The sequence below is a fragment of the Bos javanicus genome, chromosome 2, assembly GCF_032452875.1.
Source record: "Bos javanicus breed banteng chromosome 2, ARS-OSU_banteng_1.0, whole genome shotgun sequence".
In the NCBI taxonomy this organism is placed as follows: Eukaryota; Metazoa; Chordata; class Mammalia; order Artiodactyla; family Bovidae; genus Bos; species Bos javanicus.
This window is the reverse complement of record NC_083869.1, coordinates 15,235,924-15,249,072: the sequence shown is the minus strand read 5'-3', so window position 1 is coordinate 15,249,072 and position 13,149 is coordinate 15,235,924. Positions and strand designations below refer to the sequence as shown.

The 13,149-nt window shown below is 39.7% G+C and overlaps 1 protein-coding gene across 2 annotated transcripts in view; it reads left to right on the top strand.

Annotated features, from left to right (window-relative positions):
* ITGA4 (integrin subunit alpha 4) overlaps positions 1-13,149 on the top strand; it is a 94,091-nt gene that overhangs the window by 14,161 nt on the left and 66,781 nt on the right. For both annotated transcript variants that reach the window (XR_009739635.1, XM_061433856.1), the window contains exons 3-5: positions 9,485-9,591; positions 9,687-9,816; positions 12,363-12,430. Coding sequence is in view for 1 of the 2 variants with exons in the window: in XM_061433856.1 (XP_061289840.1) it covers positions 9,485-9,591; positions 9,687-9,816; positions 12,363-12,430 (305 nt within the window). In the remaining variant the exon portion in view is untranslated. The remainder of the gene's footprint in view (positions 1-9,484; positions 9,592-9,686; positions 9,817-12,362; positions 12,431-13,149) is intronic.

Here is a 13,149-nt window from a genome sequence, read left to right as displayed (position 1 = left end):
AGTTCACCCAAACCCATGTCCATTGAGTCGGTGATGCCATCCAACCATCTCATCCTCTGTTGTCCCCCTCTCCTCCTGCCCTCAATCTTTCCCAGCATCAGGGTCTTTTCCAATGAGTCAGCTCTTTGCATCAGGTGGCCAAAGTATTGGAGTTTCAGCTTCAACATCAGTCCTTCCAACGAACACCCAGGACTGATCTCCTTTAAAATGGACTGGTTGGATCTCCTTGCAGTCCAAGGGACTCTCAAGAGTCTTCTCCAACACCAAGTTCAAAAGCATCAATTCTTTGGTGCTCAGCTTTCTTTACAGTCCAACTCTCACATCCATACATGGCCACTGGAAAAACCATAGCCTTAACTAGACAGACCTTGTTGGCAAAGTAATGTCTCTGCTTCTTAATATGCTGTCTAGGTTGGTTGCTGACAGTGATATGCCACAAATATGTTATGGAGGAGGATATATGCCATGATGTATACCATAATCATATCTTTAGCTTAATCCTTAAAATAATAATGTCAAGATCAACTAATGTTTGCCTGCTTTCTCTGCCAGGCTCTGGCCCAAGCCCTTCACACCCCTCATTTACTGCCCACAGTCCTTGCAGAATCCCTCTGAGACAGCCATCTCTGGAGGCCCACCTAATTCTCAATCCTAAACCATCCTACTCACATATCGCACTTTGTAAAGATCTTCAAACCTGCAAACATTGTTTTCCTTCAGACCATCTGTTACTATCTTAAAACTTAAGGGACTAGTGTTTTGGAAGAGAAGTAGGGGAGAATAGTAGGAAGAAAGAAGACCTCTCCAAAGTTTAGATCCCTGAATGGTGAAAATTTTGCAGTTGTATCCTCTGTTGTTGTTCTTCAGTTGCTAAGTCATGTCCGGCTCCTTGTGACCCCGTGGACTGCAGCACGCCAGGCTCCCTTGTCGATTACTATCTCCCGGAGTTTGCTCAGATCCATGCCCATTGAGTCAGTGGTGCTATCTAACCATCTCATTCTCTGCTGCCCCCTTCTCCTCCTGCTTTCAATCTTTGCCAGCACCAGGGTCTTTTCTAATGAGTCGGCTCTTCAAATCAGGTGGCTCAAGTATTAGAGCTTCAGCATCCGTCCTTCCAGTGAATATTCAGGGTTGATTTCCTTTAGGATTGACTGATTTGATCTCATTGCTGTCCAGGGGTCTCTCAACAGTCCAACCTCTAGTACCCTCTAGTGGAACATTCTGTGGTGGAAAAAGTGGGTATTAGAATTCCCTCCCTCAGCAAATATTTTGTTCCTGCGTACTGCATGTATGCCCTGTTCTGTGCTATGGAAATGCCACAGTCAATGAAATAGTCAATCTTCCCCCATCAAGTGACAGTCAAGAACAAATATCTCGTCTCCCATAGTCTCTGTCATATTTTGTCACTTGAAACAATGGCACTAAAATAGATGACATGAAAAACAGTAAAAAAAAATGGCAAAAAATGTTCCTAATTGGCTTTGTATTATTATCCTTTGTATCCATCTATCAAAATCACTACTTATTCATATTTATATACTCATGTACATACTAAAACAAAATCAGTAAGTGGAAATGAAAACCAAATAGTAAGCATACATTTTTGTATTTACTTTCCCAAATACAAATTGAAAGAGGAAAATTATGAAAGAGAAAGATGGACTTAATTTTTAGAATAAGGAGTCTGGTTTTCATGTGGCTTTGTTTTTTTTAATGTCTACTGGGAAAATGCATTCAACTGTGCTACGAATTAGTCATTCTAGTTGTATAAAAGCATGGAAAATTATCATGTATTAATTTCTACCAACCTCATTTATGTTAAACCATGTAAAGTACATTTTTTAAATTATGAAGCTGATTTGATTTACTAAGAGTTTAGATCAGTAATGTATGAGCTGAATTGAAAATCAGATTATAAATCATTTAAGCATGACTTTTGGATACAATATAAAGATCATCTGCATTTATCTATGATGTTCTGTCAGGGAAATTCATTAGAATTAACTTTCTCATGACAGTTCTCATAATCATCATTTCTGACCAAATTATAAATACTGTATTTCCACATGAAAAAAATTGGCTTAACATTTGATATGCTATTTCAATGTTTTGTTGAAACCAAGGAGGGCAAAAAGATATTACTATCATTTTCTAAATGGAGTAGTTCCTTTTGAATTATTGTATAACACAGGAAATGGCGAAACCATGTATATTGCAGAGCAGTTGCTCATAAGTCCAGCTGCATGCTACCATTACCTGGGGAACTGTGTGAAAAATTCTGGTCTGAATCTCAATGTGGGCACATCAAATCTGAGCCAGAGAGTGGGACCAGGTGTCACTATTTGTTTGAAACTCTCCCAGCTGATCTTGATATCCAGTCAGAGCTGAGAACCACGTGAAAAGGCGTGTCCTCCAGAGCACAGAGGTGAAGGGAAAGCTCTGGAGAGATGCAGAGCATAAGCGTAAGCATAAGTGATGTGGTCTGACCCCTCTGCCAAGATTCCGCAAACACTGCAGAAGCAGAGGGGGAAAGTTGCTCAAAATTAAGGAGAGACCCAGCTCAGCAGTGGAGAGTTATAAGCTGTTCGTTCTTCCAGCTGATTTTGTCGTGTTACCAGTGTTGAAAGTAGCTCAAGATTATTGTTGCTGTTGGGTGCTGCCTGTGACAGAAGCAGTGTTAGGAAGTAGAAGAAACTTAACGTAAGCAGGAGTCTGTGTGTTTGTCCATTTTCTAGAATTATCTAAGTGTGTGACGCTGGAGAGTCTGAGCAGTGATGACACTGTGATGTCACTTGGGAGAGCTAAAACAGAAAGGATGCAAAGGGGAATAATCTGTGGACCTGGAAAACAGTTACCGAGATAGGAGCTTCTCTAGTCTCTATTTTAAAATCAGTAAGAGAACTCAGCTGAGAAACAGATGATGATTCACTGTTTTTCTGTATAAAAACTTTTGGGCCATTTTCAGTGTAAATTCGATGCATGAAGCCGGGCACTCAGAGCCAGTGCCTGGGACAACACAGAGGGATGGGACAGGGAAGGAGTTGGGAGGGGGGTTCAGGATGGGGGGTACATGTGCGCCCATGGCTGATGCGCGTGGATGTGTGGCAGGGGCCACCACAGTGTGGTGAAGTGATGGTCCTCCAATTAAATATATTAATCAAAAAAACCTTTTGGGCCATTTTCATGCTATTTACATGGCATTTTGTGGTTCCAAACTATTGTATGTTTATTGCATACATATTACTATATGTTTTTAAACTTTGTGGTGGCATCTCTAGAACAGGAAACTTGTGTCTAAATATTGGGAGAATGGCAATGAAACATGTAAAATATCATGTAGGAAACGAGTTGCCAGTCCAGTTTCGATGCATGATGCTGGATGCTTGGGGCTGGTGCACTGGGACGACCCTCGGGATGGGGAACACATGTATACCTGTGGCGGATTCATTTGATATTTGGCAAAACTAATACAATTATGTAAAGTTTAAAATAAAATAAAATTGGAAGTAAATAAATAAATATTGGCCATAATCTTAATGAAACTTCATTAAATACACTGCATTTTAAAGTAGTATAAATATAGTATCAATATATTATAAAGAGATAATATATTGTTTGTGACCTCTGTTCTCTCCTGTCTTTAATTTTCCTCCTGCACAATTGCTTCATAAACTGAATGTTGACTAATTTTAGAAAGACTGGTGTTTTCAGAGAAGATACTTTATTGGAGCGTCTTTTGGGATGTTGTTGTTCAGTTGCCCAATTATGTCCGACTCTTTGCTACTCCATGGACTGAAGCACCCCAGGCTTCCCTGTCCTTCATTATCTCCTGGAGTTTGCTCAGACTCATGTCCGTGGAGTCCATGATGCCATCCAACAATTTCACCCTCTGTCATCCCCTTCTCCTGCCCTCAGTCTTTCCCAGCATCAAGGTCTTTTCCAATGAGTCAGCTCTCTGCATCAGGTTGCCAAAGTATTGGAGACTCAGCGTCAGTGTGCTTGTGTGTGTGTGTTAGTCGCTCAGTGGTGTCTGACTCTTTGCCACCCCATGGACTGTAGCTCACCAGGCTCCACTGTCCATGGAATTCTCCAGGCAAGAATATTGGAGTGGGTTGCTACTACTTTCTCCAGGAGATCTTCCCAACCCAGGGATCAAACCCGGCTCTCCCACATTGCAGGTAGATTCTTTACCATCTGAGCCACAAGGGCAGCCCTCAACATCAGTCCCTCCAATGAGTAGTCAAGGTTGATTTCCTTGATTGACTGGTTTGGTCTCCTTGCTATTCAAGGGAATCTCAAGAGTCTTCTCCAGCACCATAGTTCAAAAACCTCAATTTTACAGTGCTCAGCCTTCTTTATGGTCCAGCTTTCACATCAGTACATCAGTACGTCAGTCAGTCATTTGTGTCCAACTCTTTGTTGGATCATTGAAAAGGCAAGAGAGTTCCAGAAAAACATCTATTTCTGCTTTATTGACTATGCCAAAGCCTTTGACTATGTGGATCACAGTAAACTGTGGGAAATTCTGAAAGAGATGGGAATACCAGACCACCTGACCAGCCTCTTGAGAAACCTGTATGCAGGTCAGGAAGCAACAGTTAGAACTGGACATCGAACAACAGACTGGTTCCAAATAGGAAAAGGAGCACGTCAAGGCTGTATATTGTCACCCTGCTTATTTAACTTCTATGCAGAGTACATCATGAGAAGCGCTGGGCTGGAAGAAGCACAAGCTGGAATCAAGATTGCCGGGAGAAATATCAATAACTTCAGATGTCCAGATGAGACCACCCTTATGGCAGAAAGCGAAGAAGAACTAAAGAGCCTCTTGATGAAAGTGAAAGAGGAGAGTGCAAAAGTTGGGTTAAAGCTCAACATTAAGAAAACGAAGATCATGGCATCTGGTCCCATCACTTCATGGGAAATAGATGGGGAAACAGTGGCTGACTTTATTTTTGGGCTCCAAAATCACTGTAGATGGTGATTGCAGCCATGAAATTAAAAGACGCTTACTCCTTGGAAGGAAAGTTATAACCAACCTAGACAACATATTAAAAAGCAGAAACATGACTTCATCAACAAAGGTCCATCTAGTCAAGGCAATGGTTTTTCCAGTAGTCATGTATGGATATGAGAGTTGGATAATAAAGAAAGCCGAGTGACAAAGAATTGATGCTTTTGAACTGTGGTGTTGAAGACTCTTGAGAGTCCCTTGGACTGCAAGGAAATTCAACCAGTCCATCCTAAAGGAGATCAGTCCTGGGTGTTCATTGGAAGGACTGATGCTGAAGCTGCAACTCCAATACTTTGGCCACCTGATGTGAAGAGCTGACTCATTTGGAAAGACCCTGATGCTGGGAAAGATTGAAGGCAGGAGGAGCAGGGGATGACAGAGGAAGAGATGGTTGGATGACATCACTGATTCAATGGAGATGAGTTTGGATAAACTCTGGGAGTTGGTGATGGACAGGGAAGCCTGGTGTGCTGTGTTTCATGGGGTTGCAAAGAGTTGGACACGACTGAGTGACTGAGCTGAACTGAACTTTGACCCCATGGACTGCAGAACGCCAGGCTTCCCTGTCCATCACCAACTCCTGGAGCTTGCTCAAACTCATGTCCATCAAGTCGATGAGGCCATCCAACCATCTCATCCTCTGTCATTACCTTCTCCTCCTACCTTCAATCTTTCCCAGCATCAGGTCTTTTCAAATGAATCAGTTATTCCCATCAGGTAGACAAGGTATTGGAGTTTCAGCTTCAGCATCAGTCCTTCCAATGAACACCCAGGACTGGTCTCCTTTAGGATGGACTGGTTGAATCTCCTTGCAGTCCAAGGGACTCTCAAGAGTCTTTCCAACACCACAGTTCAAAAGCATCAATTCTTTGGTGCTCAGCTTTCTTTATAGTCCAACTCTCACATCCATACATGACTACTGGAAAAACCATAGCTTTGACTGTATGGAACTTTGTTGGAAAAGTGATGTCTCTGCTTTTTAATATGCTGTCTAGGTTTGTCATAGCTTTTTTCCAAGGAGCAAACGTCTTTTAAATACATGACTGCATTCACCATCTGCAGTGATTTTGCAGACCAAGAAAGTAAAGTCTGTCACTGTTTCCATTTTTTCCCCATCTGTTTGCCATGAAGTGATGGGACTGGATGCTATGGTCTTAGTTTTTTGAATGTTAAGTTTTAACCCAGATTTTTCACTCTCCTCTTTCAACTTCTGTATTTCCTCTTTGCTTTCTGCAATTAGGGTGTCATCTGCATTACTGAAGTTATTGATATTTCTCCCAGAAATCTTGAGTCCCGCTTGGGCTTCATCCAGCCCAGAATTTTGCATGATGTATTCTGCACGTAAGTTAAATAAGCAGGGTGACAATATATAGTCTTGACATACTCCTTTCCCAATTTGGAATCAGTCCATTTTTCCATGTTGAGTTCTAACTGTTGCTCCTTGACCTGCATACAGGTTTCTTAGGAGGCAGGTAAGGTGCTCTGGTATTTCCATCTCTTTAAGAATCTTCCACAGTTTGTTGTGATCCACACAGTCAAAGGCTTTTGTTGTAGTCAATGAAACAGATGGAGATGTTTTTCTGGAATTCTCTTGCTTTTTCTTTGATCCAACAGATGTTGGCAATTTGATCTCTGGTTCCTCTGACTTTTCTAAATCCAGCTGGTACATCTGGAAGTTCTTGATTCATGTACTGTTGAAGTCTAATTTGAAGAACTTTGAGCATGTCCTTGCTAGCATGTGAAATGAGCACAGTGGTGTGGCAGTTTGAGCTTTCTTTGGTATTGCCCTTCTTTGGGATTGGAGTGAAAACAGACTTTTTCCAGTCCTGTGGCCACTGCTGAGTTTTCTAAATTTGCTGGCATAAGCACAGCACTTCAACAGTGTCATGTTTCAGAATTTGAAAGAGCTCAGCTGGAATTCCATCCCCACCACTAGCTTTGTTTGTAGTAATGCTTTCTAAGGCCCGCTTGACTTCACACTCCAGAATGTCTGGCTCTAGGTGAGTTTTCACACCATCATGGTTATCCAGGTCATTAGGAACTTTTTTGTACAGTTCTTCTGTGTGTTCTTGCCACCACAACTTTGAGTAGATGAATCCACCATTTATCATCTATTTTTGACATTAATTTAAAAAATAGAAGTTTTAGTAAAAAGTCAAACATTTATATCATAATGAAAACTAAAATTTCTTGTTTGTTATTCTTCCACTTTCTTTCAATTACATGGGCATAACGTAGCCATAGTAACCACTTTCTTTGTTAGACTTGACCCACTCTATGCTACAATATTGGAGAAGGCAATGGCACCCCACTCCAGTACTCTTGCCTGGAAAATCCCATGGATGGAGGAGCCTGGTAGGCTGCAGTCCATGGGGTCGCTAGGAGTTGGACACGACTGAGCAACTTCACTTTCACTTTTCACTTTCATGCATTGGAGAAGGAAATGGCAACCCACTCCAGTGTTCATGCCTGGAGAATCCCAGGGATGGGGGAGCCTGGTGGGCTGCCATCTATGGGGTCACACAGAGTTGGACACGACTGAAGTGACTTAGCAGCAGCAGCAGCATGCTACAATATAATTGTCTTTCTCTCCTTCCCTCCCCCTTGTCCCTTCTTTTCTTTATTAACTTGAATAGAGAAACTTATGCTTCCATCCTTGGTCAAGGTTTAGGCTGCTGTAATATCTCCTTTCCATTTCAAGTTTTTGTTCAGTTGCTAAGTCATCTCTGACACTTTTGCAACCCTATGGACTGTAGCCCACCAGGCTCTTCTGACCAGAGAATTTCCCAGCCAAGAATACTGGAGTGGGTTTCCATTTCCTCCTCCAGGAGATCTTCCCAACCCAGGGGTTGAACCCATGTCTCCTGCATTGGCTAGGAGACTCCGTTACTGAGCCACCTGGGAAGCCTGTTCCAAGTAGCCATTGCTAATGAAGCCCAGCCTTGTCTTTCTAGACCTGTCCTTAGTCGTCTTCCTCTGTCTCACGCTCTTGGCAGGCACTACCAGGAGGTGGGAGTTGACATTACTATTCTGCAAGAAACTCGGCCAAAAAAAGATGATCCACATAGCATAGTAATGGTGTTCCAGATCATGAAAAACACCTGGGTAGTCAGGGCCTCCCTTGGACCTATGAAATCAATCTCCAGAGAAGGGGCTAAGAAACTTTCTTCAGGTTAGCTATATCAGAGGGTTGGTTTGTCCTGAACTTCATGGTAGAGAATGAACAAATTAATACAATGTGTACACAAATATCTTTCCACACACCTTAAATTCTCTCTTACCTAGACTTACTGCAAATAATTTCACTTTCCAATACTACATTATCTGTGTAAGTATTCTGAGTTTGCCCAGGAAGCTTTATCTAGGGGTTAAGGTGATAGGTGCCTAATGATTTAGAGTATGGTACCTATCAATGAATGAAATTTGGCACTAAAATTAAGTTTAAAAACTCAGGTTCCATGTCTGTATGCAGTCAAATTGATGCAAATGTATTTATCTGCCTTTAGAAGTAAGTTCAAGTGCAATGGACCTGTCACGATGCATTTGAAGTGTGGGGAAGTAGGCAGCAAAAGGAATCTTAATATGCTGCATCTTATTCTCCCCCAAAACCACTTACTTGAAATCACAGTTAATATAGGATCCCAGCCATAAAGCAAAGAAGTGATTTTAACAGAATAAGGAAAAAGTCACTGGGAATATCATTTTTTTTTTGGTACGTTTTAGAAGTATTGCTTATGTGTAATATTTTATTTTTGGCTTTCTGGCTATTCATGTCTTTGTCAAAGTGCCTTCTGAAGTTTCTTCTATACTAAGATAATCTCAGTTTTTCAAAGTCTTTTTTCTTTGTTGAAAACATCACAGTTCCACTAACTGTAAACCATAGGGCAGTTTGTTTAAAATGGTAGGCATTGTTAGTATGTTAATTACATACAGCCGCTTCCCACGGTCATCATCTTCCAGCTTCAACAAACCGTGACTTAAATGTTGAGGACCATATTGTAGTCCTCCTTAGTGTCTCAGTACATGAAACGTTTTAGAAAGCGCTCTGGTAATGTTGCTGGCATTGCTAGATAAATGATCAAGACAAAGGTGCACATTCTTTGCCAAGCATTGCATAATGCAGTTAAACTTGCACAGCCCATGTTGGTTTAAACTGGTTTACCCTCTCTTAGTCATGCTGGTTAGCGATCTCCTATATGAAGGCCGTCTCTTCCTGGTATTGCCAATCAGAGGTCTTTTCTACAAACAAAAATCACAGTGAGAGAGCAATTATGTTAGCACAGAGTAACTCATGGTTACCCCCACAGTATGCAACGAATATGTGATGACAGGGAAGCAGGGAAAGATGGTATTCCACAGAAGCTGGAGGAAAAACCACTGGGGAAGAGCATGCATGCTTATTTTCTCTGTTCTTGCAGAATAACATTGTTTTCAAATAACTGCTGATAAAATTATTTTCCAACACTGTAGGTAGCCCTTTTGGAGATCCTTGTGGAAAGACTTGCTTGGAAGAAAGAGATAATCAATGGCTGGGGGTCACGCTTTCCAGACAGCCTGGAGAAAATGGCTCAATTGTGGTAGGTTGTTGGGATAGTTCCCTGATCACATCGTGAAACCAGATACCCTGGGTGTGACTTTCACATCATTTGGTCTACTTTTATGTTTTATTCAGACTTGTGGGCATAGATGGAAAAATATATTTTACATAAGGACTGAGTCTAAGCTCCCCACGGGTGTCTGCTATGGAATGCCTTCTGATTTACGAACAGAACTGAGTAAAAGAATAGCTCCATGCTATCAAGGTAAGGCATGGTAAATATGTGAATGCCTTTAAATTTTTTTTTTTTCAATTTTGGATACTTGGTTAGCGGTGGGAGGATCTTTGAAAACAGCTATGTTCTCTTTAATGTCTCATATTATTATTTCCTTTTTTCTTTTTTTGCTAATCCAATTGCAGTTTCAATTTTTAAAAATGAACTGTGAGATAGTAAATGACAGGGAAGCCTGGTGTGCTACAGTCCATGGGGTCACAAAGAGTCAGACACGACTGAGTGACTGAACAACTGTGGTTTTTTTGGAGCTAGGAATTCTGCAAACTATTCGTTTGAATAGTTCTAGCATCTAGTTTATAATTTTCAATTTTAGCATTAAATATATTCTCAATTCAGTAAAATTATGAAATAGATTGAAAAATCTGATTAGGAGGAAGAAAATTGTTTCTTGCTTTATCTTTAACTTCCAACAAGATTCAGAAAAATTTAAAATATAAATGTGGGCAGATCTTTTCTACTCACTGTGTCTTTTTTTTTTTCCCCCCCTTGAATTCACTTATTTTCTTTGAAACTGCAAGGAATTGCTAATGTAAGTTTGAAAGGTCTTTCCCATAAAAATTTTAGGTCATAGGTAGCATTAGTGCATACAGAGCCAGGACATAAACTGAGACAAGCAGTTGGAGTTGAATGTCAACAGAACACTGAAGAAATGATACCTGTAACAGAACTAAAATTCTGAATATGTGTCTTTAGAAAGAATATATTTGAATGCCAGTTTCCAGTTTTTTTTTTAACCAAAATGATTACCTCAGTGCCCAAAGGCAATTTCTATTACTTGACAAAACTTGGAGCACGAAGCCAAATTACATTGATTCTATTAATACTGGCCTCTTTCATGCCTGGAATTTGGTATCATAGCAAAGGTCATATCAGCTGTGTTCCTAATTTGTCTTTGAAAGCCAAGAAGATAAAAGGTGGATTTTAATTTCTTAGTTGCAGTAAAACTTACTCTAGCTATTGTCCCATTTTTCATAATAGTTTATGGTTAACATTTTAAAATATTTTACAGTTGGGACATTTCTCTTTGATTGACTGTGGAGGTCCTCATGATCATTTGAGGTCTTCAGTCTCTCTATAATGCAGACTGGCCAGCCTGAGTCATAATCTCCAGTCCAGATGAGGCCTTTCCCTTTGCTGATCTCAGTTTCCTTCAAAATCAAGTGCATAAAAGTGTGATGATAGGAATTAGCTGTATAGGCTGAAAAAATCTTTAGCTTGCATCTCTATTAGATTGTTTTGACAGTCTAATAGAGATGCAAGCTAGAGATACCCTTCAACTGCAACCTCCATCCTCATGTAGCTGGCCCCATGTCTGGTGCTTTTAACTGACCCAGCAACTACTTCTGACTATTCTAATCGTGTGAGATGATGCACTTGGATGCTTCAGGTGCTGCAATTCTTGTCCTGCACTGGCTGGTTCTTTCATTAAATGCCGGTGCCTCCTTCGGTATAGATTTTGGTCCATTACATTTTTTCATGTGTTTTCTGGGTAACTTTATGAAAGGGTTGATAATGTCCATGGATGACAATGTGCACTCCTACAAATATATATATATATATATATATATGAATGAATGAATGGATGGATGTGAAGTTGCTCAGTTGTGTCTGACTCTTTGCGACCCCATGGACTGTAGCCTACCAGGGTCCTCTGTCCATGGGATTTTCCAGGCAATAGTACTGGAGTGGATTGCCATTTCCTTCTCCAAGGGATCTTCCCAACCCAGGGATCGAAACCAGGTCTCCTGCATTGTAAATAGACGCTTTACTGTCTGAGCCACCAGGGAAGTCCAATACACACACACACACACACACACACACACACACTTAGCCACATCCTATGGAGGAAAAAAAAAACATGATGGCAGAAACCTAAGACAACTTAAACTTAAAAAATATATAGGAGCCGGGAAAACAGAAAAAGGAATTAAAAAGCATGACAAGGAGTGGTAATCATAAATGACTTATCAATTTATTCAACATTCCTGGTTAGCAAAACCGAAACAAAGATGTGGTCCTCTGTCTTCACAGAGGTTTACTTATGTCAGTTCTTCAGGAAAAGCAAGCTTTGTGCCCATAGTAAGTTTCACAAAGCACACATTTGTGGGGGGGTTTGTAAGAAGAGACCTTCCATCTCCATGCAGATCTTGACTATGTGATTTTCAGCTGGGCAAAATCTAGGAAGCCTATTTTAAATGGAAACCTGGACTGGGAGCCATAAATCCTATCTCTTGTCTTAGATGCTCACCTGACAACTTTTTGTATTTTGCTTGTTCTTCCCCTGAAAAAGAGACTGCGTAGATACCTCTATTGCTATTTCATAGGGATATTTTGAAGATCAACATGGAAGAGATTTGTGACCTTAAATTTTACTACTTTTACTAATTTTTAAAATAATATTATTGTAAAATAGATTTTAAAAGGCATACTTATAAGGATTTATAAATAAACAAAATTATGCAGATTTTGTCTTTATTTTAAAATGAAATCTTAATTGTTTTTCCACTTTATTTTAGATTATGTGAAACAATTTGGAGAGAATTTTGCATCATGTCAAGCTGGAATATCTAGTTTTTACACAGAGGTAATAGTCCAAAAATAGCTGCTATAGATGTTTACATATGGAATTTTAATTCTTCTGAAGACTTAGAAGACTGATATTATGCTTTGAAATAAAGATTGAGTAATACTCAGATAATGTCTCTTAAATATGAGTATATTGCAACTTAATTTTTACCACTTGATATTCAGCATATGTATTGATAAAATAGTAATATTTAGATGGTTGTGTCACCCAAGACCAATTAAAAGTCTATACTAAAGAAAGTTATTTTCATTAAGAATTTAACAGAAATCAAAAAATAGCCATATCATTTGTTAATTTAAGCACTGAAAATATCTAAGTATGTTATTTTTAGTTACTAATTGGGGCAGAGCATATAAGTTAACATTTTTCATTAGAAGTATGAGAATTGGGAGATTTAAGAACTTAATAATATCCTCTTAAATAAGATATGTTCCCAAACTATTATTTTCTTTCTAACACTACCACATATACAGTTGTACTCAACTCCTGAACCTCCCACTTTCTCTGAGTAACCCCTTATGAAGTTATGAATGCTTTCTAAATCTATGTAGCCAGGCTGTATCAAACTTTAGGTTAATAATTTCCATAAATATTGCCTAGTGTGGAAAAATAACACTTTCTTCCTTACCTTATGTTTAAATTGACATCTTTTTTCAAAGTTTGGATCGTTTAGGAAATTTAGAAATATCAAATAGATTTAATTGCTGAAAGTTTTC